The 23,266-nt window shown below is 46.8% G+C and overlaps 1 protein-coding gene across 1 annotated transcript; it reads left to right on the top strand.

Annotated features, from left to right (window-relative positions):
• Nucleotides 1-76: 76 nt before the first annotated feature.
• LOC128725520 (abhydrolase domain-containing protein 2) lies at nucleotides 77-22,851 on the top strand. The gene is made up of 6 exons (XM_053819272.1): nucleotides 77-231; nucleotides 21,283-21,455; nucleotides 21,688-21,855; nucleotides 21,926-22,106; nucleotides 22,215-22,564; nucleotides 22,652-22,851. Exons 1-6 carry the CDS (start codon nucleotides 77-79, stop codon nucleotides 22,849-22,851), a joined length of 1,227 nt encoding a protein of 408 aa, XP_053675247.1.
• Nucleotides 22,852-23,266: the final 415 nt, after the last annotated feature.

Genomic DNA, 23,266 nt, shown 5'->3' with positions numbered 1-23,266 from the left:
GTGAGTCGCGCCCAAGCGAGTTAAATCGCGCGTGAAAATTGAAGGTCCTGCCTTAATTGCCGTTTCGGCTAGCAACATGTCGCCCGCATTCCTGGCGTTTATCGCCGTCATCCTGTGTATCCTGTTCCGGATACTGAACGTCAACAGCACACCACAGCTCCCCAGTATCGTCTGCAAAGATGGCCAGTTCATGGAGTGCTTCAACAAGATTGCCCCGATGCTACGAGAACCGTAAGTTTTTCCTTCCGCAGCCTAAGCTGCACCCATATATGTTGTTTTCTGCCGCCATGAAACGCACATTGCGGTACGTGCGCGGATCCGTTTTTCACGCCTATTTGTTTTGGTTTTGCATTTGCACTACTTCCCCCGTACGCCATTCGTTTATTTTTACGCGAACGCGCGCGGTGCCACGCTTTCCCTCATCAATGGAAGCGTCTAGATGATGCTGAAAAAATAATTCGTTCATATGGAACCGTTACCGATGTTCGCGATGGTCAGGGACTAAGAGGCCGGGGTTCGCTGTTGAAAAAGGAATGGTGGCAAATGGGAAAGAAAAGTTCCAACCCGTTGCGCTGGAGCGTCTAAAATCAAAGCAACCATCGCTGTGCGATCGAACCACGGGTTGCCGTGGAGACAATCGAAATGTATATTCTGTCTGACATCCGGCTGATATAGCCGGGGCGGATTTTCGGTGTGTGAGCCCTCGCGTGGAGCACGAGGAAACTGCGGTTTTGGACAACGCTTCCCGCTCGAATTGCTTCTTTCGGTGGGGTTCATCGTGCCGCGTAGAGAAAGTTTCCAAAACGCAGCATATAGAGAAAGGAAAAAGAAGCAGGAACCAATCGAATGGCGTTGTTGTCTTTCCTACCAATTTCGACGCTCTACGACGCAGGAACTCGCGCTCCATGATTGGGAGTGGAAGAAATTATCATGCGGTCCACGATGGGACACAACGGGACGAGTTATGCAGTCAATTAACATAATGAGTAACATGCGAGCAACGCTTATCAATGAACACCATCCGTGGGTGGTGACTCCAGCGGTGGTTCTGTAGTATATTGTTGGATTTGAAGCATATGGATAATAGATAAACAATTAGTATTATTGCATAATACTACTAGGAACGCTCTTTACTACTGGAACTACTTTTTTGAATGCAGGTTATATTTATGGCTTTTATTTATTTTGCATCATTTTTCGTTATCAATACTTACATCAATCATATATTTAGCTATTTATTTTCAGTTATGCGTTAGAAATATGTTCATTGTTTCATACTTCAATTAAACAACATGCGTTAGCTGCTTCGGTAAATTTTTCGATCAGTATTTTGTATTTTAATACACTTTTTGGCTCTATACGTGCCAATCTTCTTTACCGCCCTATCTTTCGAGAGTTACTTCTTTCAAAATTTGAAAACATTTCAAATTAGATTAGAGATTTGGGAAGAACACCGTTTTTCTATTTCGCTCGAAGCATCCAGAACCATCGCCTACCCCCTTATCAGCCATTGTGTAAGGCGCTTTTTCGCGTTCCATATTGGATTGATTTTTTTTCTTCAATTTTGTTTACATCCCAAAAATAGTCCAAGCCCTTGACGGCATGGAAGCTTCTTGTAGACGGCAGGCGCCCTTGCTGTTTATACCGCACGGCGGTACCTTCCGCGGCTGGAGTTTCGTTTCCACGCATGGCACGAAACCAGAACCGGTTGTATGAACGGTTGCCGGCATTCGGTTGTGTATGTGTTTTTTTTTATTGCATCTTTCTAGGTCGCCACCATTCATGGTTGTGAGGCATTGAATCAATCGCGGCTTCTTCGCATATGCTGAAGCATTGCATGATGCACTCGCGTTGCACGCGTGCTACTACGAGGATAGATGGGGGCTCCCACAGAGCGTTCTGGAAGTAATTAATCGGCCTAAATTCATTTCCTGTGGCACACGCGTCTGCGAAATGTGTCGCAACTGATAACGGAGGGAGCAGTTTGGTGTAAAATCTTCCACGGTTATCGCGACCACTAGAGGGATTAGTCAAGCTCACGCGGTTTGGGCTAAAGTCCACCAAAGTGCGAGGCTCGACGCGATGAATGATATCATCCGTTGGGCTTCCGGGCGTGTCCGAAAACGGGTGAGCAACTCGTTCGGCTTGACTTAGCAACCAAAACGCTTTCAGCCGCATGGAAACCGGTCCCCTGTGATTGTGACTCCCCTCGGAATCAGCTGGCCGGCTGTTGCTGTTGCCGGTGTTGCGGAGCCGGAATGAGAGACGGAACCACGGTCACTGCGTCTGAACGGCGCGGTTTGTTTGGTTTCGTTTTCAGTTTTGTGGTCGGCTCGGCGCAGCTGGAATTCGCGCAACTTGGGCGATCAAATATTCGCCTTCGATGAATATTAATTACGCCGAGGGATTTGTTTTGGCAGGGCACTTTGCGCTATTCCCCTGTTGTGCGTTTTGTTGCTTTAGAGTGCAGTGGTTGAAAGCGCTGCAGCGTCTTAATGGAGGATGGTTATTGAGCAGGAGTTTTTTTTTCTCTCAATTTTACATTCCCTCTTGTGCTAATTTATATCCCGCAATGGAGGATTGAAATGGAAGTAGTGGTATTTTGCAAATATTTCTTAGCTGTACATATTCTTTCGAATGAATGTATTGTGGTATGGAATTTTCGACATGTTTAGTATTCCTTTTTTTTTATTTTTACCTATCATGCATGAAGTCCACCACGTGAATATTTGATGGCATGGAAACAATTTCCATTCATATGCATTATCTCATTAAAACTTTACCGTAATTTAACTACCACTGGGATGCTCCTCACTACCAATGTGCATGAATTTAGCATCTCCTTTGATATTAAATCAAAATATGTTGGCTCAACCGCTGGGAAAGTTACGCCCGCTCCGGGTCAGACTTTGTAGTGTTGTTTATTTCTCGTCCAAGTCGAAGAATGTTCTTCTTAGAGTGGGCCATTCCGTTGCACTCTAGCGGTCATGTGGTCTAGCAGAGTGCCGTGCATACCCAGCGGTTTACGAGGAAAGTTTTTGCTTGCTTGCAAATGATTCGCCCAGAGGAATTGGGAACAGAAAATGGGCGTGGAAGGGAGCAAAAATAAAAGCAAAACCTTCAAAGGGTTCTGAGTAATTTCATTTTGTTTCCCCCACTTCCCAACCATAAATCTGATGAAATGTGCTGGGAAAACATTACCCGGCTTCGTGAGTGATGAAATGAAGTGAAAACTTAGCTATGATGATCGAATTGGACCATTTGTTTGCGTTGGAGGCGATTAATGTTGCTACAATCTTTGCTCAAAGCGTGGTGCATTTCAACTTTTATCAGAATTTTTGAGAATGCTAAAGGTTTTACTGTTTCTTTTATGAGTTCAAAATCTTTGTGCTCGTTGCTCAATGTTGTGGGTTTACCGATTTTCACAATTTCACTTATTACTTGAACGCAATCGCTGAAAGGAACGTCGCAACTGCCGAGATCGCTCTATTATTAAATACTGTCAACGCCACCGCTCGACATCTCAATCACGAGTGCTTTCGACACGGATTTCTGAATGAGAATTTTTTGCTCTATTATGCACACACACACGCCATAAGCGTATGTTTTATGCATGGGTGTTTACTCCTTGGTCTGTTTATCCAGCGAACGGTGCTGCGCTGCCGATGGAATCAATTGGACGCGATCCGATTCGATTTCGCACAGGATCGATATTGTCGTGGGTGTCGCCAGGGCGTTATCACAATAACACACCGTTCTATATTTATTATAGATTGTTTTTCTTCTTTCTATTCGCCATCATCAGCGTGGTGGAGCTGTAGAGGCTCGAAAAAAAAAATGCTAGCATTTCTGTTATAAATCAAAAGTAACCATCACACATGATCGAGATATTTCGACTGTGATATGCTTTTTTTTTTAATATTTCCGGATGCATTGGAGAGTCAAATCAACTTCCATGTCACATTGTAGATGTGAGTTGTTGAACACTTCGATGACATCATTCAATATGGGTAGCTTTTTGTGTTCTTATCTACGTTTCCCTCCCCGTACTGCGCCTTTTCCGTGATAAATGTGAGTCAGCGTTTGGCTTTACTTTTTCATTTTTTTTCTTCTCACGCTTGATGAAGCTACTTCTCGTGCGTCTTATTCTGTCGTTGTCTGTTGAACGGTATGACTGGCTGATGTTCAACAGCACGCAAAAAAACGCCGACAATCGCCTGTTGGCAAATGGTTCTACCGGCTCCCAGTGCGTACACGGCGCCAAGCATTCCCATGTGGGGTAAGCTTCATTTTTCACCTTCGGCAACAGTAAACCATTTCCACGAAATAAACCAACCGACGAACGACAAGCGTATGCTGTTGCGTCTCTCTGAATCGCTAACGTTGGCGTATTTTTAGACGAAGGCGATGCCGGGTGTGGTCTGGTGTGTCGAGGGCTCAAACGCCATCCACCTTCCAGAGTGTTCCGTGATGTTGCTTCGGTGCTTCGATGTTCGTTTTGCACCGCCCTTATCAACGAACGTTCTTGTTGTTTTCGCCAAGGGTGTTGTGGAGTTGGGGTGTCACACGGACGATAATAAAAAAGAACACACTCCTAAACAAACACCTGAACTGTGTGGCCAAAGTAATGAAAGGTCCAACACATTGAGCTAGGGTTCGAACGGTTGGAACTTCAGAGGGCTCATGCTAAATGCTCCTGCGTAATGGCGACGGATCGGGGACTGATCGCTGAGGAGAGCAGAGCGAGTGAAAGCAACCTAGGAAATAATAATCATCATTCACGAGCACCCGCGTTAATGATAATTAACGCTCGCATATCGTACCGAGAGCGGTCGTGGATAATTTATCGGGCTAAGCAAAACCACTTGGTCCCTTAGTCTGGGGTGGGCGGATAGTTTAGGCAGATTCCTTCGCTGTCCTGGCACAAATGCATGCTTCTTTTTATTTGCTCTGCGAGCGGTGCTTAAAAACTTTTACTTTCGCTATCGTGGGGGTTTTCCGTGAAAGGAAAATGCGTTTCGTGAGAGACTGGGCGTTTTTCAACTACTCTTGTGTGTAAAACAGCATGTTTCCTTGTTAGTGTGGTTGAAAGCATGTGCAAAACAGCCTAGAGTATATCTAATGCTCTGTAAGTGTGGTCTAATATCACCAAAAATACTAAATGCAGCACATGCGACCACATGCAACATGAATTTAGGCTCAGTTCAGGAATTTTTTATGTATTTGTTCCTATCCAAAATGCCTTGTGCGATTGTGTGAAATATTCTCATCCTCTTATCCTTTTGCTCTTGTAAAAGGAACGGAATTGTTTTGAATCTACTCTTGTGTTATAAAACAACATCAGCAGGATGTTCCGAACCGAAAAGTTGAAAGGATATTTATCGGAAAATGGCCGCTAGATCTCGGACGATACGGCTTTTCATTAGAACTAAACTATAATTGGTTTCTGCTCCTTTTGTGCAGGACTACTTTTCATTGAAGTGTAGTGCAGCTTCACTTCTTAGTGCAAGTGTTTTACGATTAAATTGGAACTCTCGTTCGATATTGACTAGTCAAGTTTTTTCGATGCCGCTTAACTCGTTGGGCGTTAGTTTGTTTCTAGATGTTCGAACTTTTGCCCAGCAGCAGTGCTGTTGACAGATTCGATTTGCTGCCGATTTTCGACGAAAACAATTTAATCCGCTTCGGCTTGAGAACCAGGTTGTTCTGCGCAAGTAATCAGAAGCAAACATAATCGAAAAGTGCAGGTGCAGCATCCAAACTGAGCGAAAAACAAGATGTCATGTCTGCAGTTGCTGCAGCCCTCTCCTCTTCGGCGTGTTTTATCCCATCCTCGGATAGTCGTTGAACTTTTATTCCAAAAACTCAATGCATTCGATCGGGCTGACTTTTTACTGTGCTGGTTTCGCTTATCAGTGGGGCCATTCGGGCATCCTTCCGACATTCCGGACCGGTATTACTTAGATAAGCTGATTTATCCGTCAATGAAGCAACACCGGTGGAATACTTACCATGTCAAGTCGAGTAGCAGTAGGGTAAACTCATTAAAAGAATCCAGCATCACTCGCATACAGGCAGGTTCACCCCAGTGGTGAAGGTTGTACGGTATTGTAAAGCTTACATCAATCTAATTAAGCGCTTCAGCACCGACCGATGCTCGTCACAGCGGGATTATTTCAAATTCGCCTTCAAACGCCTCCATCCTACGACAACTCGTCAGTGTGAGCGCTGTGAGCAGTTCCGCAGTTTAGCAGACCAGCCATGTTTAGTCTGGCCAACACAGGTCTCGTCATCGGTCTTAACGAAGCTCACAGGCGTTGTGGATGTCGTTTCGACAGGGCGTATGTAGCTAGCAATCGGCAAGAATACGAGAATGAAAACGGCCGCCGCCTGTTAAGCGACATCAAATCCTGCTCCCGCTTTTCACGTGTTCATCATGTGGCACAACACCGGCGGAGAGGTTTTGTATTTCAATCAAGTAATGAACTGCGCTGCCTTGCTGTGTAAGCACGAGGTGCGATGTTAACAGATTGTTTATGAAGGTGGAGACGTAGAATGCTCCTAGACTGCATGGTGCAACTGAATGCTGCTACTGCAGATGGCAAGCATGTGGAGTGTGGGATGTTTTGACGAAGTACCCTTCGCAAAACGGGTATATAATGCTCAAAATCTCACCCGGTTGCTGCACCAAATGGGCTCAGTTATGAAGCAGTTGTTTTATTTTTGGAAAGGCAAAAATTGTTTTTTTTTATCTCGAAAATGTCTTACGAACGCGCATAAATCTCAAACGATCTGTTTATAAAGTTTTCAATTATGAACTTTTCCTTTCCGTCGCTATGGGTGTGGTGTAATAAGTTTAACATAAAAAAAAACAGAAACATCTCGTTCGATCACGCCGGGCCGGTTCGTTAGCGAACGGTAAATCCCCACTCATAAATCTTTAATTCACATAAATTTTGGGGGTCTCGAAAAAGAAAAGCGAAAAAAAAGAAGATACGGTAGGAAATTTGTAAAACCTTCGAAGGGAAATTGGCAACCTTTTCCCTGGCGCGATGGGCGGTGAAAATTCAATCTTTTGCAGCTTATTCAATATCCCCGCGTGTTCCAGGCACCGTACATTCATAAGGATGTATATTTTTTTGTTGTTTCTCGTTTCTTCCCCAATTGTTCGCGTGTGGGAGAAATCATTTTGTTAAAGTGGCCCTCGTGCCCCGTGGACGCGCGACGATGAGTTGTGAGAGGAGATAACAAGAAAAAAAAATTCAACCCTAAGATGGAAAACATTGCCGGGTATTATCGCGAAAACTCGTCCGGCTCCATTGTCCGCCCTGGCGTGTGGGGGTGGCTATTTTTGCGATGGGCTGCGTCCGGGTTCAAGCCACCAGGCTTTCGGGCGGTCTGCAAACGGTGTCGTCCCACCCGAGTGTGGGTAGAAAGCGAAACGAATGGCGCTGATGCAGCAATAAATGTGCCCGGCGAACAGAGTCAAGTGTTCAATAAATTGAGAGATAATAGGCACCAAGATGCACGACGAGCGGGGGAGGTTCAGCAGGAGGTGGATGAAAAGTTGAGAAAAAGGGAAAATAGTAGGAGGATTGCGGAGGGACCTGCTGGAACAAATGGCCAATTTATGTTGTACGGGGTGCATTCATTGGCGTTCCCTCAATAGCATCGCACGATTGATCGAACCTGTTGACAATAGGGCACAATGGAAAATGTTTCACTTTCCTTGGAAGTGGAGAAAACCGAGCGAAACTTCCCAATCGAATGTTTTGTTTTTTTTTTTGGGCGAGATACATTTCCATTCAAGTGAGTTCGCTCGATGGTGGCATTATATCGGCACAAAAAAATGGATAAAAATGTTACCTTATTTCTCAATAGTCCATGGGACACAAATATTTGAACAGGCAAATAAATGTACAGCGTAATATGACCGTGGGAACTTTTGAAAAATCAAACAAACTGGTTTGAATATTTTCAAGTTGGCACAAAAATAAACGAAATTCGTTTATGTTCTCCGTTTCCAACTTTCCGATGAAGTCTCTCCGGCGCTGCTTACCCGTCGATAAGGACCCGTCAAGCAGTGTGCGTTTTTTTTTCTCCTCATTTTTACGACGAAAAATCCCATTTTCTCCGTCCTTCGACGAACGTCAACCGACACCGGGGGAACGAGATTCGGTTGATTGGCTGCAAATGACCGATGTCATCAAGATGCTCCCTCGTTCGCATGTCTTAATGATGCTTGCCGTATTTTTTTTGTGTGCCCGTTTTTCTTCGGTTGCTCCTTATGAAATTAATTTTTATCATCTTGCCCTTGAACTTTCGTTCAAAACTCATCTTCGACCTCCCTCCATCAATTTGCACGCTCGATTCGTGGGGCGGGGCAGTTGAGAAAATTCTTAAGATAATTTCCTCCCGTTATCGCTTAATCTGCTGCTGCTGCCCGATAAACGCCTAGCCATCGGGTGGCCGCGATGGGCACTCCATCTTCCGGTCCGGCCTTTTATGCGTTTAATTACTTGCGAGCCGGGAGTCAGTCACTTGCTCGACCCAGAACGAGAGGGCGAGAGAAATGGGAAAATTTTCCCCGTTTTGTTGCTGCTTTCCGTTCGCCGAAGAAGCCGCGTACGGTTAAAGTTCAACGCTTTTATTTCCCAACTTTTCCGGGGCCAATCTCTCTACCGCTGCCTTCTAATGAGAATTGAGATTTTCTCTTCTGTTCGCCACAGTGCAAAAAGTGTATGTGTGCTGGAAAAAAGATATAGTTCGTTTTTGTGAAAGGCAGAGTAACGTTGGAACGACACTTTGGCGCTTTGTCAAGATTGTCTAAATCTTTTATGGTGCAGATTTTAATTGACTCCCCAATTATCTTGCGTAGTTAGCGATGGGTTTATTTTCGACATTAAGTTCAACGCTTCGATTGATTGACCATACGGTAATTTTGATTATTTATCAGAAATTTGCTCCATTTATAGAACAATTGTAGAATCATAGCGTGTACAACTCATAATACCTTGCCATTCTCTCTTGTTCATAATGCTTTTATAATCAAATGTTTCCATCTACCGAGCTCGTTATATTTCGCTTGTGTTGAATTAAACGCTATTTCGGTTTCGTTTGTGGCTTTGTCGTCGGTGTATTATTCCACACAAACACACACCACTAACTTTCCGGTCAAACCGTTGAGGCCGATTCGATTAGAGGGCACGTGAAAAGCCTCGGGAGCTGAATCATTTTCAATTTACTCTAATTGCGTCGAGCGTATCAAATTGCAATGTCATGTGAAATGTTCCCAGAAGCAAGGGGAAATACGACGCAGAGCGTCTACTGCAAACCACGTGTCACTGATCGGATTTGTTCAAAGCGCTTTTTCCTGACCGAGTGGGACACTTTTCGCTCCGCCAGCTCACTGTGCCAGTGAAGGGCCAATTTTGTGTCCCCTTCCGGAGCTAGCCTCCATTCCAGCTGCTTTCGCTCGTGGGCCGATGCTGCGCAAAATAATGAAGTATTTATTTCGTTTTCCGGGCGTGGCTCGTCATAAAACGCAACACTTACGCGGTTGATGTCGGTGGAACCTTGACAGAAGGTCGCACCGCGATGGCAAATGGTGGTTCCAGACGCCCGTGAAAATGTGCAAACAAACAGGTTTTCCTTCGTCGTAACCGTACGGTACCACTCGTGTGAGTCGAGACATTCGTACGAAAGAAAATTCCCTCAGGACGTGTCCCTGAACGAGAGTCGAATGCGAGAGAAGCAGAAGAAAGGCGGCCAGCGGGCCAGAAGCAACAGTACAGTTGGTTGCATCTTGTTTTCACCATTTGAGTGCACTCGAGAACCGACCGCGACGGGCAAGTTTTCCGCGCCCGTCGGGAAAATAGGTATCATTGCATACATGCTGGATGTGCAATGCTTTCGAGGAAGAAAGGTGCTAGCACACGGACGTGCTTCCACATGACCGGAGGTGGCTGGGAAGACACCGGAAGCCAGCGGTGCCGGCGATTTACATGTTTTCCTCCGATGCTTTGTGTGGCTCACGATTTGGGTCGCGGCTGACCAGCTGAAGGGGCTAGGATTGCATTGTGTTTTTGAAAAGATTTCCACCGATGGAAAAGCCCTGCTGCAGGGAGCATAAATCGACCAAGACTGAAGAGAAGAGTGTGTGTCTGTGAGAGAGAGAGAGAAAGCAAGAGAGAGAGAGAGAGAGAGGCGAACAATGCGAATGATATTTCGAAGTAGCGCTTTCCCCCGAGTACGGTTGGGGTAGGTTGTTGCCGACTATCGGGCGTCCTTACGACGACGGAGAAGCGGAAAGTAATATTTTTGAGCAATCTTTTTCCGCCGATGGCCACGATCTATGCCGGTTTTTTTGGAGTACCAAAGCCGTGAAGCTCTGAATAAAATTACGATCTATTTATATGCCACACCATTGCTGCCATACCGTCAGTGAATGGCAGTTTTACATGCTGTTTCGTGCTTCGAAATGAAATCGAATCGTTGGGGAAGCTGTCGAAGTAATACATTAATTTCTAAACCCTCACCGTTAGCCGTTGATAATGTACCATTCCCGATGCCAGTGCCTTTGTTCTCGTTTCAAATGGACAAGCAACGCATGAGGGGTTGCACAAATGGGATCGGAAATTATGCTTTTAAAGTTACGTGGAACAATTCGTCTTCCAGTTGCACGGATGCTGCAGACAAGCCAGACGGTTGTGGCACGTGTCCGACCGTGAGGGCAAACTACATGGCAGATGTGCGCCATGAGAATATGCCCCCCGGGATACGAGATGCAGCGGAGTGCAATGGGAGTGCTGCAGCAGCGTGCATGATCCCACGATAATGGTCTCTACTTATTTTTGGAATTCATCCAAACACGGTTGCTTTCCACCTTGCGGGCTCCTGGCCGGGAAAGCCAGAGTTTTGGGGAAATGTGTTCGGTGGAAAATTTCGAGCGCCATCGTGCCGTGGTAGATGGCAGCGAAACGCTGTCTGTGATAGGGCCGTGTATGTTTGACCTAGCACCGAGGAAGCACCGAGGAGATGGCAACATTATGCTGGTGTATATTTAATGACCAACAAATATGATGTGACCTACATTGATGCGGAGAGTAAAGTTTCCATTTCACATGACGGTTTTTCGTGGAAATCGTTATACCCTCATCGAAGCGTAGCACTGCTTTAACTTTCCGCTGTTGTGTGAATGTTTTTTAGCTAAATAAACAAATACATTACAATTCTTTGAAATGAGCTTGTTTATATTGGCACATGCTTTTCATGTTGTCCATATTTTTCTTTAACAGTTTTATATATTTCGAATCTACATTGAGTGCATGGAAAGACATTTGTTGATCTTCCAATCATTCAAGTTTGCAATCATTTCGCAATTTTTATGTGTCCGTGCATGTGTTTGCGGAAAATAATTCACCATATTCGCGCTGCTGAGACAATGCCATTTTCCTTGGTTTGTTGTGGAATCTTTGTGTACGAGAAAATTAAATTCAAACAACATTTAATTGCTTGGCAAACGGGGTCGGGTCGGGTAAATTCAATTCCGTCGCAACCAAAAACCGATCAACCGGCATTCTTGGCAGCGAACTTTTCTCCTGCTTCATTAAATTCCAATCGAATACGGCACAAGTCGTTCGCTTTAATGGTATCGGTCATTTAGCCTGAGAGGCATCGGTGGTTTGCTTATCATCATCATCATCATCAGCACCATCAACTGTCCTAATCGGCTCTCGAGTGTCTTAATGTGTCTCTTTTAGCAAAGGATGATGGTGTCTCTCAAGCAACGCGTCACGCTTCGATTCTGGCTGCTCGTTTTGTTCCAGCCCTATTTTGTCCGTCAATTAAACTCGCACACCGAATAGGGCGCAAACTCTCTTCCATACCACGGTGGGAAACTTCCAAATCCGGTTAGGCACGCTATCGGGCGTGATTTCGGGCCGGTTCGGGCTTAGTTCTGATTGCCATTCCGCTCCGCGCGCCAGTATCAGGCGTGATAACGAACCCGTACGCCAAACTCAAATTGGACATAACCGGATCCTTTGGTCGTTTGTGTTTTTCTTCGCTCGCGTATTCGCCGTCTTTAACTGGATTTTGATTGTGGTTAGCGGTGAAGAGGGCGCTCAAAAAAAAAAGAAAAATGGAGCGCGCAATTCTGGGGGCGCCTTATCACGCATCGTGTGTCTGGAATTGCGACGCCAAACGACCCAGTTGATGGTGTAGAAATGGCGAAAGTTATGAATTAAGTTATTCATATGCGCATTTTTGTAAATATTGTTCATTTATTTTCGCTCAAAGCACCAGCGGACACATATCAGTTATATACATATAAATTCGTATGTTGTAACTTTTTTTATCAGAGTCAATAGATATTGCGAATTAAAAACGTCTTATGGTTTTTTTTTTCGCATTCGACGCCGGGTGGCTTGAATTGATAAACACAATCGGAAATTATTGAACAAGACTCATTTTTTCATGTGCCAGCTGGTGCTATATCGCACAACGAACTTTGCTAAGGAAAATTCGCTCTCTGCTTGATAAGATACGATATTGGATCGATACCGGAAGCGGTACACCTACGTACGTATCTGTATCTTAGTCATTAGGGACTTCGATTTGCGAACTTTGTGCTTTCAGTTCCCCCGAGCGGGCATACGGTACCAACTTCCCTGGTTGCGCTGGAACTGTTGCGCCGACGGGAGATGTGCAGGCGGATATTGATGATTGCGCTTATTTAATCGATCTTCTCCGTTTCCTTTCCTTCGTAGGATGGTTCGTGGGATGGAAATCGGATGCTCGTCATTTCGAGCATTCGAGTGGAATTGTTTGTTTTTTGTTTTTTTTATTTGTCTCTAGCGAATAAGTTTCCCGGGAAAAGTACACAGTACGGCGCTGTGGTGCTACAAATCGCAGGATAATGTGATAATGGTTTAGTTGTTCTGCAGTGTGTTTCTTGTTTTTTTACGTGTTGACGAGCACAAAAAAAAGCAGAAGGTTGTTGATTATTCATGACTCATCAAAGCGTGATAATTAGTTTCCTTCCGCTTAAAAACACACACGAAGGTGAAAGTTTCCTAGCCAAAGGAGCCTCGGACTACTTGATGAGCCTTCCAAGTGTGTTACATCAGTTTGACCTGGCGTAGTTTAACGGTAATAAATACGGTGGCTTACCAATGATCAATGCATTTAGTATCGCCTTTTTCTTCAAGATGATGTAACTTTATCTTTACCTTAAGCAAAAAAAAAGAACATTTCTTTCTCCATTTCATTCATCCGTGGAGTAAGAAATTGCAAGTAAATGCACCATGCCGATTGTGGGTGGTGATGCAAGTGAACTCGCGTTTCATGTGCACATTTATTCACTTCAATCACTTATGTGCATCGCACGATGCACCAGAGACGACGTGTGTTGGGTGTAGGAGAAGGCTAAATGTGGGAGATGAGCATTAGCGCAATTGCATCCGAGTTGCACTTTTTCCATCACCCGGTCCGTGTGCAGGTTGACGACTGTAAGAAATTAACTTTTTCTCTTCGCTCTCCGTGTTCGCGTGTGTGCTCGAGTTGATTGTATTTTAAGTTCGCAAATCTTCATTCGCAAAACCTTCTTCGTTTGCTCCTTTTCTTCCCCTAATGTCGATGTGTGTGTGTGTGCTTTCTTTTGCTCAGTTTTCCCTCCCATTTTCTTTCGCGTTTCGTGATTGTTTTTGTCCCGTTGTTAGCGGTTCGTTTTACACCTGTCTTCCTCAATCTACGCCGCTCTCGCCGGACGCCAGTCGGGGTATTGTGTAACGCAAAGCATGCCAATGTAGTTTATGTAGGCGTTTTTTTTTTGTTTCTTTCACTTCGACACTCGCGGGTCATCAACCCGATGGTGCAAGTGGTTGTCGCACCAAATTTTCTCGGCAAAAAATCGCTTAATGAGTCCCCTCTGTTGGTCGAGTTTTCCGTCTACGGGGAAATGCGCTTTGTCGTCGTTTCGCATTTTGAGTGTCTTCATTGATTCGACATGTTTCTTTCCTCATGAGAGCACAGCCTTTAGATAGCTACATTAAGTGCATCTATACAATATCGTTGTGAACATGGGTTTTCATATTCTTCGGTAACAATTTACGACGCAACTTACGGCACGTCATTTAGAAATGCTTCGTCAACAGCCATTTTTCTGCTCACCACCTTGCGTTTAATGGCTTCGTAGAGGATTTCGGAAACCAGCCAGTACGACGTCTAGCTTTTACATCACTGCGCAAAAGTTAGCCTTATCGTTGAAGCGATGAACTATGAATCGTACCGTCTGCCTCGGACACCGGGCTGGTTATATTTAATTAAACACCATTCACTTTACTACCACGTAATGGCACCTGCTGTGCTTGCTTCTTGAGCAAATTCCTTTAATCAGGTAAGACGTTCGTCCGTCGTGGAACGTTTGCCAACCCGGACCTATGACTGCCAGTTATTCGGTGAGTTCTCGCAGGAAATATTCCGAGCACTTTGGATGCTTTGCCGCGCGCTTTGCTTAATCCTTGATCCGATAGCTTGCTGTGCCCCGGAGGAATGAAGCATAAACCGGAGAGGAGGACACATACATAATCCAGTGGCACCGGATGCCCGTAATGAACTATATACGGAACAGCGTTCTATCTCGTTGCGAACCTTCCCATTCACAAACCGATGGCATGCAGCAGTCGATCGAAACGAGATCTCACACCGTCGTTCCGGTTGCTCGTCCCAGTTGGTCTAATATGCTGTTACGGGATGTGTCACACTAAGCATGGCCGTAAATTTGGCTAGACGTCAAATCCTCGCCCGAATCCCGATGCTCTCGTCGATGTTTGTTGCGATTTACGTTACCCTCGCCGTACCGTCACCGTTTCCCGTCAAAGCGGTTCACCCACAATTGAGCGCAAACGAATGCGTGCGTGAATGGTGTGTTTTATTCGTTTGCGTGATAAAGGATCGTTGCTTCCAAGGGTGGATGCGCGTCCAACAAGTTAACCCGCTTTAGTCGGGATTGGGTGTGCTGTGTGGAAGTACGAGAAGAAGAAAAAAACACAACCTTTTCCGTCATCTGTTGCCCCCAGCGTCGAAGGATAACGATGGGAAATGGAGGAAATTCGCGTGGTCCCTTCACAAAGCGGTCAGCGAGCGGAAATGAGAATGTGAGCCCCGTGATGGAAGCAATTTGGTGCTGTCTGCCACTGGTGGTTAAATTTAATGCCACAACGATGCCCGTTTTCGGTTGCGATGAGTTTTGCGAGCAGCTTATGACAACATGAAGGGCAACGGCTTATCGGTGGGATTGGATGGGCTGGTGCGCAATCTCGTAACCACACCAACGATGGCGGCGTTTATGTCCTGAAACCCCCATGGTCCGGTACGCGGGACGCGTCTGACGACGCAATCAACACTAATATGTATGGAAATTGAAATTTCGGCCAAACATTGATTTCCTGTCCGCTCGGTGAAGCGCCAGTGCCGGAAAATTTCGCACGGTGCTCCTCTTGTTAGACCGGCGTGTCAAACGTGTCAATGGATTGGGCACTAGATTGGGGCTGTGTGTGGGTTTCGTTGTGGCTTTAGCTTTGACAAGCTTTCGCCCGAGGCTAAACGGTGGTGGTTTCCATCCCCGCCAGCAGCCACAGAAACCCATTTGCCGGAAAATTGTGAGCCCGATCTGACGGGCGTGTGTGGTGGGATTCGCTTGCTGGGAAAATGGACCGGCCTTTCGTGGAACATCCGTTCGGTGGATATAGCGAGGTCGGATGGAAACCGAAAGAAAAGGAAAGGATTGGTGTGCGTACTCGTACGTGGGTATGGGTGGATGGAAAATTGGACTGGGATTTTCCCCGATTCCGTACGGATAAACCTCCCGGTCCAATTGTTCAACCGAAACGGCGGGCCATTCTTCACCATCGTAGGGGACCGACCGATGCTTCGACATTTGCTGTGGCCGACGGTGGTTCGACTTTCTTGACAGGTTTTCCACACACCAGAGGCTTGTCGGCTGGTTCGCTTGATCGATGGTGTGATATGTGGTTAGTGTGTCCTGCCGCGTACCAACGGATATGGTTTGGTGAATGTTAATCACGGGTACGATTCGATTGAACTCCCCCGATTATCATCGACAGCAGTAGTTAAGAGTCAGCCATACCAGCTCCATCGCCTCGTGGTGTGGGATTTCCGCCAAACATGGAGTATACGTTTGAGTGCTGATTTCTTCCAAAGGTGCTTTGCTAAAAATATACTACCAGGAAACGAAATGTCACACCCACGGGTAAAAAAGATGAAAGGTATGGTTCAATCTCGACGCGTTTCGAAAATTGATAGGTATGCTTGTGTGAAAATTAAATAAAAATGCAATCAGTGAAAAAAAACGTTCTCGAGAACGCTATTTGCCTGATGAATACATAAAAGGGGGATGTCGGTACAAAAAGCGATATATTAATTTGATTGACACGAGGTAAAAACACCAAGGTTTCTGCATCCACGCCACGGGCGAAAGCGTGCCGCAATTTGATGCATTTTTTATATGGCGTGTAATAATAATGGATGGATAAAAACCCTTTTGAATGGGCTCCCGCATTTTAATCCAATATCCCGAGCGCTACATTTTGTATCCTCCCAGGTGGATTGTTTGGGCATATGTTCATAATGTCCATATCCATTCCCCATTTTTGTGTGGGGGCCAGCTCCCGCAGCTGATGGAAAGCGAGATCAGTTAAAAGATGCTTTTTGTGATGCCGCCTGTGAAGCGCTCTCAATTATCTCCACTGACGGCACACCAATGTGTCACCGAGCGCACCGGGCACTTGGCTGTTTAGCATAATAATTGCGCTTCGGTTGCCCTTTTGGCTCGTCACCACACTCATCATGATGGTAGGCGCCAAAGTTAACTAATTAAATTTGTGCAAAACTTTCACCCGTACCGTCAATGGCACACGAGAGCGCGCGCCCGATCTGATTAGACAAATGGTAGTCAATTACGGTGGCATAGAATGGCGCAAACAATTCCACCCACCATTACTCCCCAGTCGTTCAGAATCCCTGCTCCGATACTAAGCGGAAATGGTGTGTTAACCGTAGAAAAATAACCCACTGCAGAAAGAATTAAACGGCTACCGACGGAGCAGCTCGGATGGTTACTCTTATCGAAGGATAGAAGCATCCGCTAATGATTTTTTGAGCCAGCTTAATAGGGCCATCCATTTCCCAAGCCAAGGCAGCTTTAAGTCATGCTTTTATTTGTCTTGCAGGAGTCCAAAGTCCCCGCAAGTCGCTGCAAAGCACGGCGTCCATGGCACGGCGGTGGTGGTGATTTTGTGTTTTTCAATTTACGAATTATGCGTAGCCCAAAACTGTGGCAAGACGAACCCCCGAGCGAGCGTCTCGTGTCCTGCGGAGATTTTCTTAGCTTAGTGCTGGCGACAGACGGGCAACCGCAAGGTTTCTCACGGGTTGCCTTCGTGGAAGAAATGGAAAATGGAAAGCTGACAGTGAAAAGAAAATAGATACTGGTGCCTTGAATACACACTGCGGTCGTGTCCTGCCGCTCGACGATGGCAGGCGAGAGTGGATCAAGATAAACGTCTTATTCGTAGCCAAAAGCGTCACCTTATCATTCACCGACCGCTCCCATCGCTCCACGGGCGGACTGTCTGTGTCGTCGAAGTTCCAACAGGCAGACAAGCAATGCTATCTCGCCGCAGGACACTGAATAATGATGCCAAAGCTTGTCCTTGATTTTGCGACACATCCGCACGAAAGGATCGAGCAGCAAAAACAGCGGGTCGTTTTTCGACCGTTTGTCGCGCTGGAAAACCGGATGCCATGACAACAACCCGGTGCAAAAAAAGTAACATGATCTTGGACACAATTAAAATTTCGGGCCCACAAGCGCAGTGGTGGATGAAACAACGAAAAAAGGTACCGCATAAACGCGACGGTGTGTATGAAGACGTTGTCGCGAACCATTGCACAGAGATAGTGAATTTGGGAAGATCAAATTTAAACCCTGCCTTGTCTCTTTCTCTCACTCTCTCTCTCTCTCTGCATCTTTTGCAGAAAATCCTGCTTGCGTAGGCGTAACAAAAAATATGTAAATCTGAGTGGCCACTTTGGCGATGTGTAATTAAAATTTCTTTTGCTCGCAGAACAAATGACAAGCAGCGGTCCCAAATTATCGGCAATTAGCGTGTTATTAATGGGATGCGAACTAATTATCGAGGAAAATCGAATTAAATTAGATGTTACGATATTTTTTTTTAACAATAAAGCGCATCAGGATAGCTGTATTTGGGGTGTCTCTGTATAAGGTGTGCTTTTCGCTGTTGAAGTTTGGTATTTATGAACGCAAATATAAGGGTTTTTGTTATAAATAATTAAAATTCATGCTGTTCGAAAATCTCTTCAAACATACGTTTGAACCTTTTTTTTTGTTGTATCATTGCTCGATCGGAAAGGATACACGAACCGTTTTATCTTTCATCTTTCCGCTGTCTGTTTGCTATGCACACGACACACATCGTCCCACGTTGCCAAAATGTCAACTCGGGATTGATTTTGGATTTGAGAACACCGAAAAGCGACCCGCTTCGTGCTTTCTTTCTCCATCAAGTCACCAACAAGCGCCAGAATGGACCCCTAGGGGGCTGACTTGGCGAGAAGCGAGACGAAGATAAATCATTTCGCCCGACGTACGCAATTTATCCCCTGTCAGCGGGCTTGGACCGGGAGGCACGAACACCGGACAAATTCGGATCAATTTATTATGGATTTTTCGTGTAAAATGTTTGCCAAGATCATTGACCGTGCCAGGAAAGCCATGCCTCAATCATGATTGATCCTTGGGGCAAGGGTTTATTTGTGACTTTGTCGCATTTTATTCATCGCAAGAACGTGTCCCGTGCAAAATTAAGTGAATCCCAGCTCGTTTGATGTTGGAAATTCAGGACGCTTGCAGGGTGGATGGGTGGATAAAAGAAATGTTGCCGCGGTATCGTTTACCGTTTCTGCTCCAATCGGTCGATGTTGAAATGCAAATGCGGAACCGTAGATGTTTTGTATTCCCTGCGCGTGGAAGAAAACCGTCCGCTAGATGGGATACTTACGTAAAGATAATACCAGTCTTTTGAGCACTCGTTTAGTATCACCGCAGTGCGCAGAGCGTGGAATCGTTTCATTCCATTCCCATTGCGGAATTGTTTGGGTTTTTTTTCCATGCCGTAAACGTTTATTGCCTTCCGCTTGTGTGTTGATGCTGGGAAGTTTACCATTGAAAAATTCATCGGCCCTTATTCTTCGCAAACATCTGTTATGCTTACGTCGTGAAGACCAACAAGAGATGTTGGGATCTGTATGTTAACCTTAAAAATGGGCATAATGTTATAAATTTCTGTTGTCTATATATTTGAGATTTTGATTTGAATGCGAAGCGTATTTGAGCTCGCTTTTAATCAAAACCTTCCGACACTACATCGCTCCACGGCGCGTGTTTCATTAGGCGACTAATCATCGCCGCCATGTCTCACAGTGTTCAAACGCTTCGTGTTAAGAGCCCACAATTTTCAGCCCCACCATCCTTAACCGCGTTGCTGCCGGGCAGATCACGCCATCGGAATCGAGCTGGCGCCAGCAACGAAAACTTACTGATAAAGGGGTGGTACATTCCACGAACGACGCACACAATCAGGCTTCGCCCAATGTATGCCACCAAATTGCTATCCTTTTGCCGGTGCGACCCGAGGAAAAATTACAACCTGTACCCGTACTATCGATTGTGAGCTACCCAGCTGCTGGGTGTTGTGGAAAACTTTACACCGAATCCACTGCCCAAAGGGGGGAGGCCATTACAACCCCGTGGCCGCTACTGGGGTGGGTGGAGTATTTTACGAAGCGCTTCCAAAGGATCCCGCCGAGGTTTACTTTTCCGGCAAAGTTTCCCCGAAAATGGCCATCAAAGCGAACTACTACGCAGTAAAAGGGGAGAGGTTATATGATTTTCCGTTTTTTTATGTCCACCACCCGAAGCAAAATCTTGCCCGAAAGCTTTAAAAGATTGTGGGGCTAATGTTTGTTGGCTGGTGCTGGAAAGTAGCGATGAACGGATTAATAATTTACCGGCAAAACGCCGCTCACGTTCGAACATTTAGATAGCGATCCGATTTTAATGGCGCATGGCGCTTAATCAAACGTAATGGCAACGGTTTGCGTTCCGTGCTTTCCTAACCGAATGCTTCTAAACGCGCGATATCGATTGCTTTGAAGTGCTTTTTGTGGCACAACAATCTTCTTAAGGGTCACCAGATCCTTGCAGCTGCTCCGATCCGAAAAAAAAACCCGGTGTCGATCGTCGAAGTGATAAGACGATTTACTGCGATGCTTCATGGGTCAGCCCTTTTGGCCGAATGCACAACCACCACGATGCAGCAGGATGCACGCAACCACGGTCGAGAAGAGCAATGCAACCGTGCGAGATTATTCTGCCGCGCGTATCCGGAACCGGAAACAGGGTATCGATTTGATCCACCTTGGAAACTCATTTACACCAACCTAGTGGGCACGTGTGCACGTGTCAGGTGCTGCACACTGAATTGGATTGGATGCCTTTTCCAAACCCTCCGTAGCTCGAAGCGACCGTTCCTACTCTCCGATGGCCCTACAACCCGGTGTACACCCACTTGCTCACGTTGTGGGTGTGATTTATCGGAACGAACCAAAAAAGGATATTTTGTGATTCGCGCAACTCGCTGCTTCTTCTGGTCGTTGTTCACGTTTACTTGCGCTACTCCATCTCGCGTGCTGCTCGCGAAATGTGGTGTGTTTCCGTTTGCCATACATCAAATCGGCCGCCTATCCTCTTGGATCCTTGGAACCGAACGTGTGTAACCTTTGACCTTCTGCCTGCAAAACCCCTCGGTCCAGGATGAAGTTCCTTATCAGGATCTGGCGTGGAAAACGTGGAGGTGTTGTGATTTGCCTGTCCGGCCTCTCGTCTCCTTCCGGCCACAAACCGATGGGGGAAGCTCGTGCCGTGAATGTCCTTGAATGTGAAGGTTTCTCTCTCTCGCTCTCTCTGTTTTTCTCCCTTTCTGTCCGTGAAAAGGGCGGCACGTGTTCGGGTGCCTGTGCCTGAAAGGTCTGCATATCACAAATGTGTATCACTGAGGCGTCCCTTTATCGATCTGGCCCGATCGTAAGGCGTCTCTAATCAACTCGTTCGCATGATTCAGGAGCGTGTATCCATGCTCACGGTGCCATTAATGTCTGCTTTCGCATTCCCCGCAGGTACATTCCAACCCGGCTGTGGGGCTTCAGCGGACACATCCAGACAATAATACACAGTATCGTCGGTCGCGTCAAGTGTCCGTGGCCTCTGGGCGAGCGGGTCTACCTGTCGCTGACGGACGGGTCCACGCTGACGTACGATCTGTACCAACCGCTAATTACAACCGTCGAGGGTAAGTTCAGCCAAAGGCAAACGTCGTCCAACGTCGGCTCCCTCTGTGGAAATAAAATCAGTCAAAAGCGCATGTTTAATTGCACACCTTCGTGTCACCGGACGAAGCGACATTGCGATGGTGCTGTTCTCATACGTGCGAGCACGCAGGACTAATGCGTCGTGGGAGTCCCAAGAGCAGCGTATAATAATGGTTCTGTTTTTTTTTTCATTCCACCCCTCTCCTCACTCAGACGACATCACCGTCGCCATCTGTCCGGGAATTGGCAACTCATCCGAGTCCGTGTACATCCGAACGTTCGTGCACTACGCCCAGTGCCATGGGTATCGGTGTGCAGTGCTGAATCACATCGGTGTCCTCGACAGCGTGCAGGTGACTTCGAGCCGAATATTTACATACGGTAAGGATTCCCGCTCTTCGTGTCATCGCTCAAACTCTCTAACCAATTTCCCACGTTCCCGTTCTTCCAGGTCACACGGACGACTACTCGGCGATGATAAATAGTTTGGTGAAAAAGTACCCCACAACGAATGTCGTCTCGCTTGGCTTTTCGCTCGGTGGAAACCTCATTTCAAAGTACCTCGGGGAGGCGAAACGACCGGCAAACATCATCGGTGGCGTTTCGATCTGCCAGGGCTACAACGCTGTGGTGTATGTATAGAGCTCGAGCATCCTCCCGCACTGCCGCAGGACTTTTTCAGGATTCAGGATGTTCTAATGCGTGTTACTCGTTCTCTCGATCCTTTCCACCAACGGCAGCGCAACGCAGTGGCTGTTAAAGTGGCAAAACTTCCACCGGTTCTACCTGTACGTGCTGACCGAAAACGTGAAGAGCATCATCATGAAGCACCGGCACATTCTGCTGTCGGACGACATCAAGCTGCGGTATCAGCTGAACGAGCGCGACATTGCGGCTGCGGCCACGCTGCCCGAGCTGGACGAGGCGTACACGCGCCGTGTGCATCAGTTCGCCACCGTGAAGGACATGTACAGCTGGAGCTCGTCGCTCAACTATCTCGCCAACATCAAGCGCCCGATGGTGTTCGTAAACGCCCGGGATGACCCGCTCGTGCCGGATAATCTGCTCGAGCCGGTCAAACAGTTCGCTGGTGAGTGTTGACGGCCGCGCAGATTGACCGTTGTTCCCTTTTGGTTGCCTCTCGCTCATGTCCTTTTACTCCCACTGTCGCCAACAGCCACCAACAACCAGTCGCTCTACATCGAGCTGGCGAACGGTGGCCACCTTGGGTTTTACGAGGGTGGACTCGTGTACCCAAACCCCGTCACCTGGCTGGACCGGGCGCTGGTATCGCTGATCGGTGGCATCGTGATGTCGCACAACGACCTGCTGATGGCAAAGCGAACGGCCGACTCCTCGTCGGCGGTGGTCATTTAAGATTCGCTGCCACCATTCCCTTCGATTGGCGCACCATTGCCAGCGTCCGAACTGGGCCAGCTGCTGCACTACGGTAGGCTCCGGTGGGGTCTGCTGTTTGCCGCCCTTCCCTCGACGCCCTCGGTTCGCGGGGTGTTCATGGCCGTGCTGAAACTGTTCCTATCGCTAGTGTACACAAAACCGAGGGTCGAATTTCCGGCCGCTACACCAACGCCACAGACGCCAGCTTCCGCAGCAGCCCCGGAAGGATCGTGTGGGTTGCACTAGCTCATCGGAGTTGGTCAACCGCTCGTCCGGTGATTACTATTATCAGAGACGAATAAGTACATAGTCACCGCACATCATAATCGCCATCGCGCGATGACCGTGTCGCAATTGCACAGCAGAAGGAACAGGACAGCACGTGTGGCATGCA

Source organism: Anopheles nili, chromosome 3, assembly GCF_943737925.1.
Source record: "Anopheles nili chromosome 3, idAnoNiliSN_F5_01, whole genome shotgun sequence".
NCBI lineage: Eukaryota > Metazoa > Arthropoda > Insecta > Diptera > Culicidae > Anopheles > Anopheles nili.
The sequence above is the reverse complement of the archived record's forward strand: the minus strand, read 5'-3'. Positions and strand labels throughout refer to the sequence as shown.

Bases quoted from the DNA above. Each gene is read 5' to 3' on its own strand.
- LOC128725520 (XM_053819272.1), top strand. From the start codon at position 77: ATGTCGCCCGCATTCCTGGCGTTTATCGCCGTCATCCTGTGTATCCTG. The intron at 21,456-21,687 runs GTAAGTTCAGCC...CTCCTCACTCAG, and splicing joins GCTAATTACAACCGTCGAGG to ACGACATCACCGTCGCCATC. The intron at 21,856-21,925 runs GTAAGGATTCCC...CCGTTCTTCCAG, and splicing joins GAGCCGAATATTTACATACG to GTCACACGGACGACTACTCG.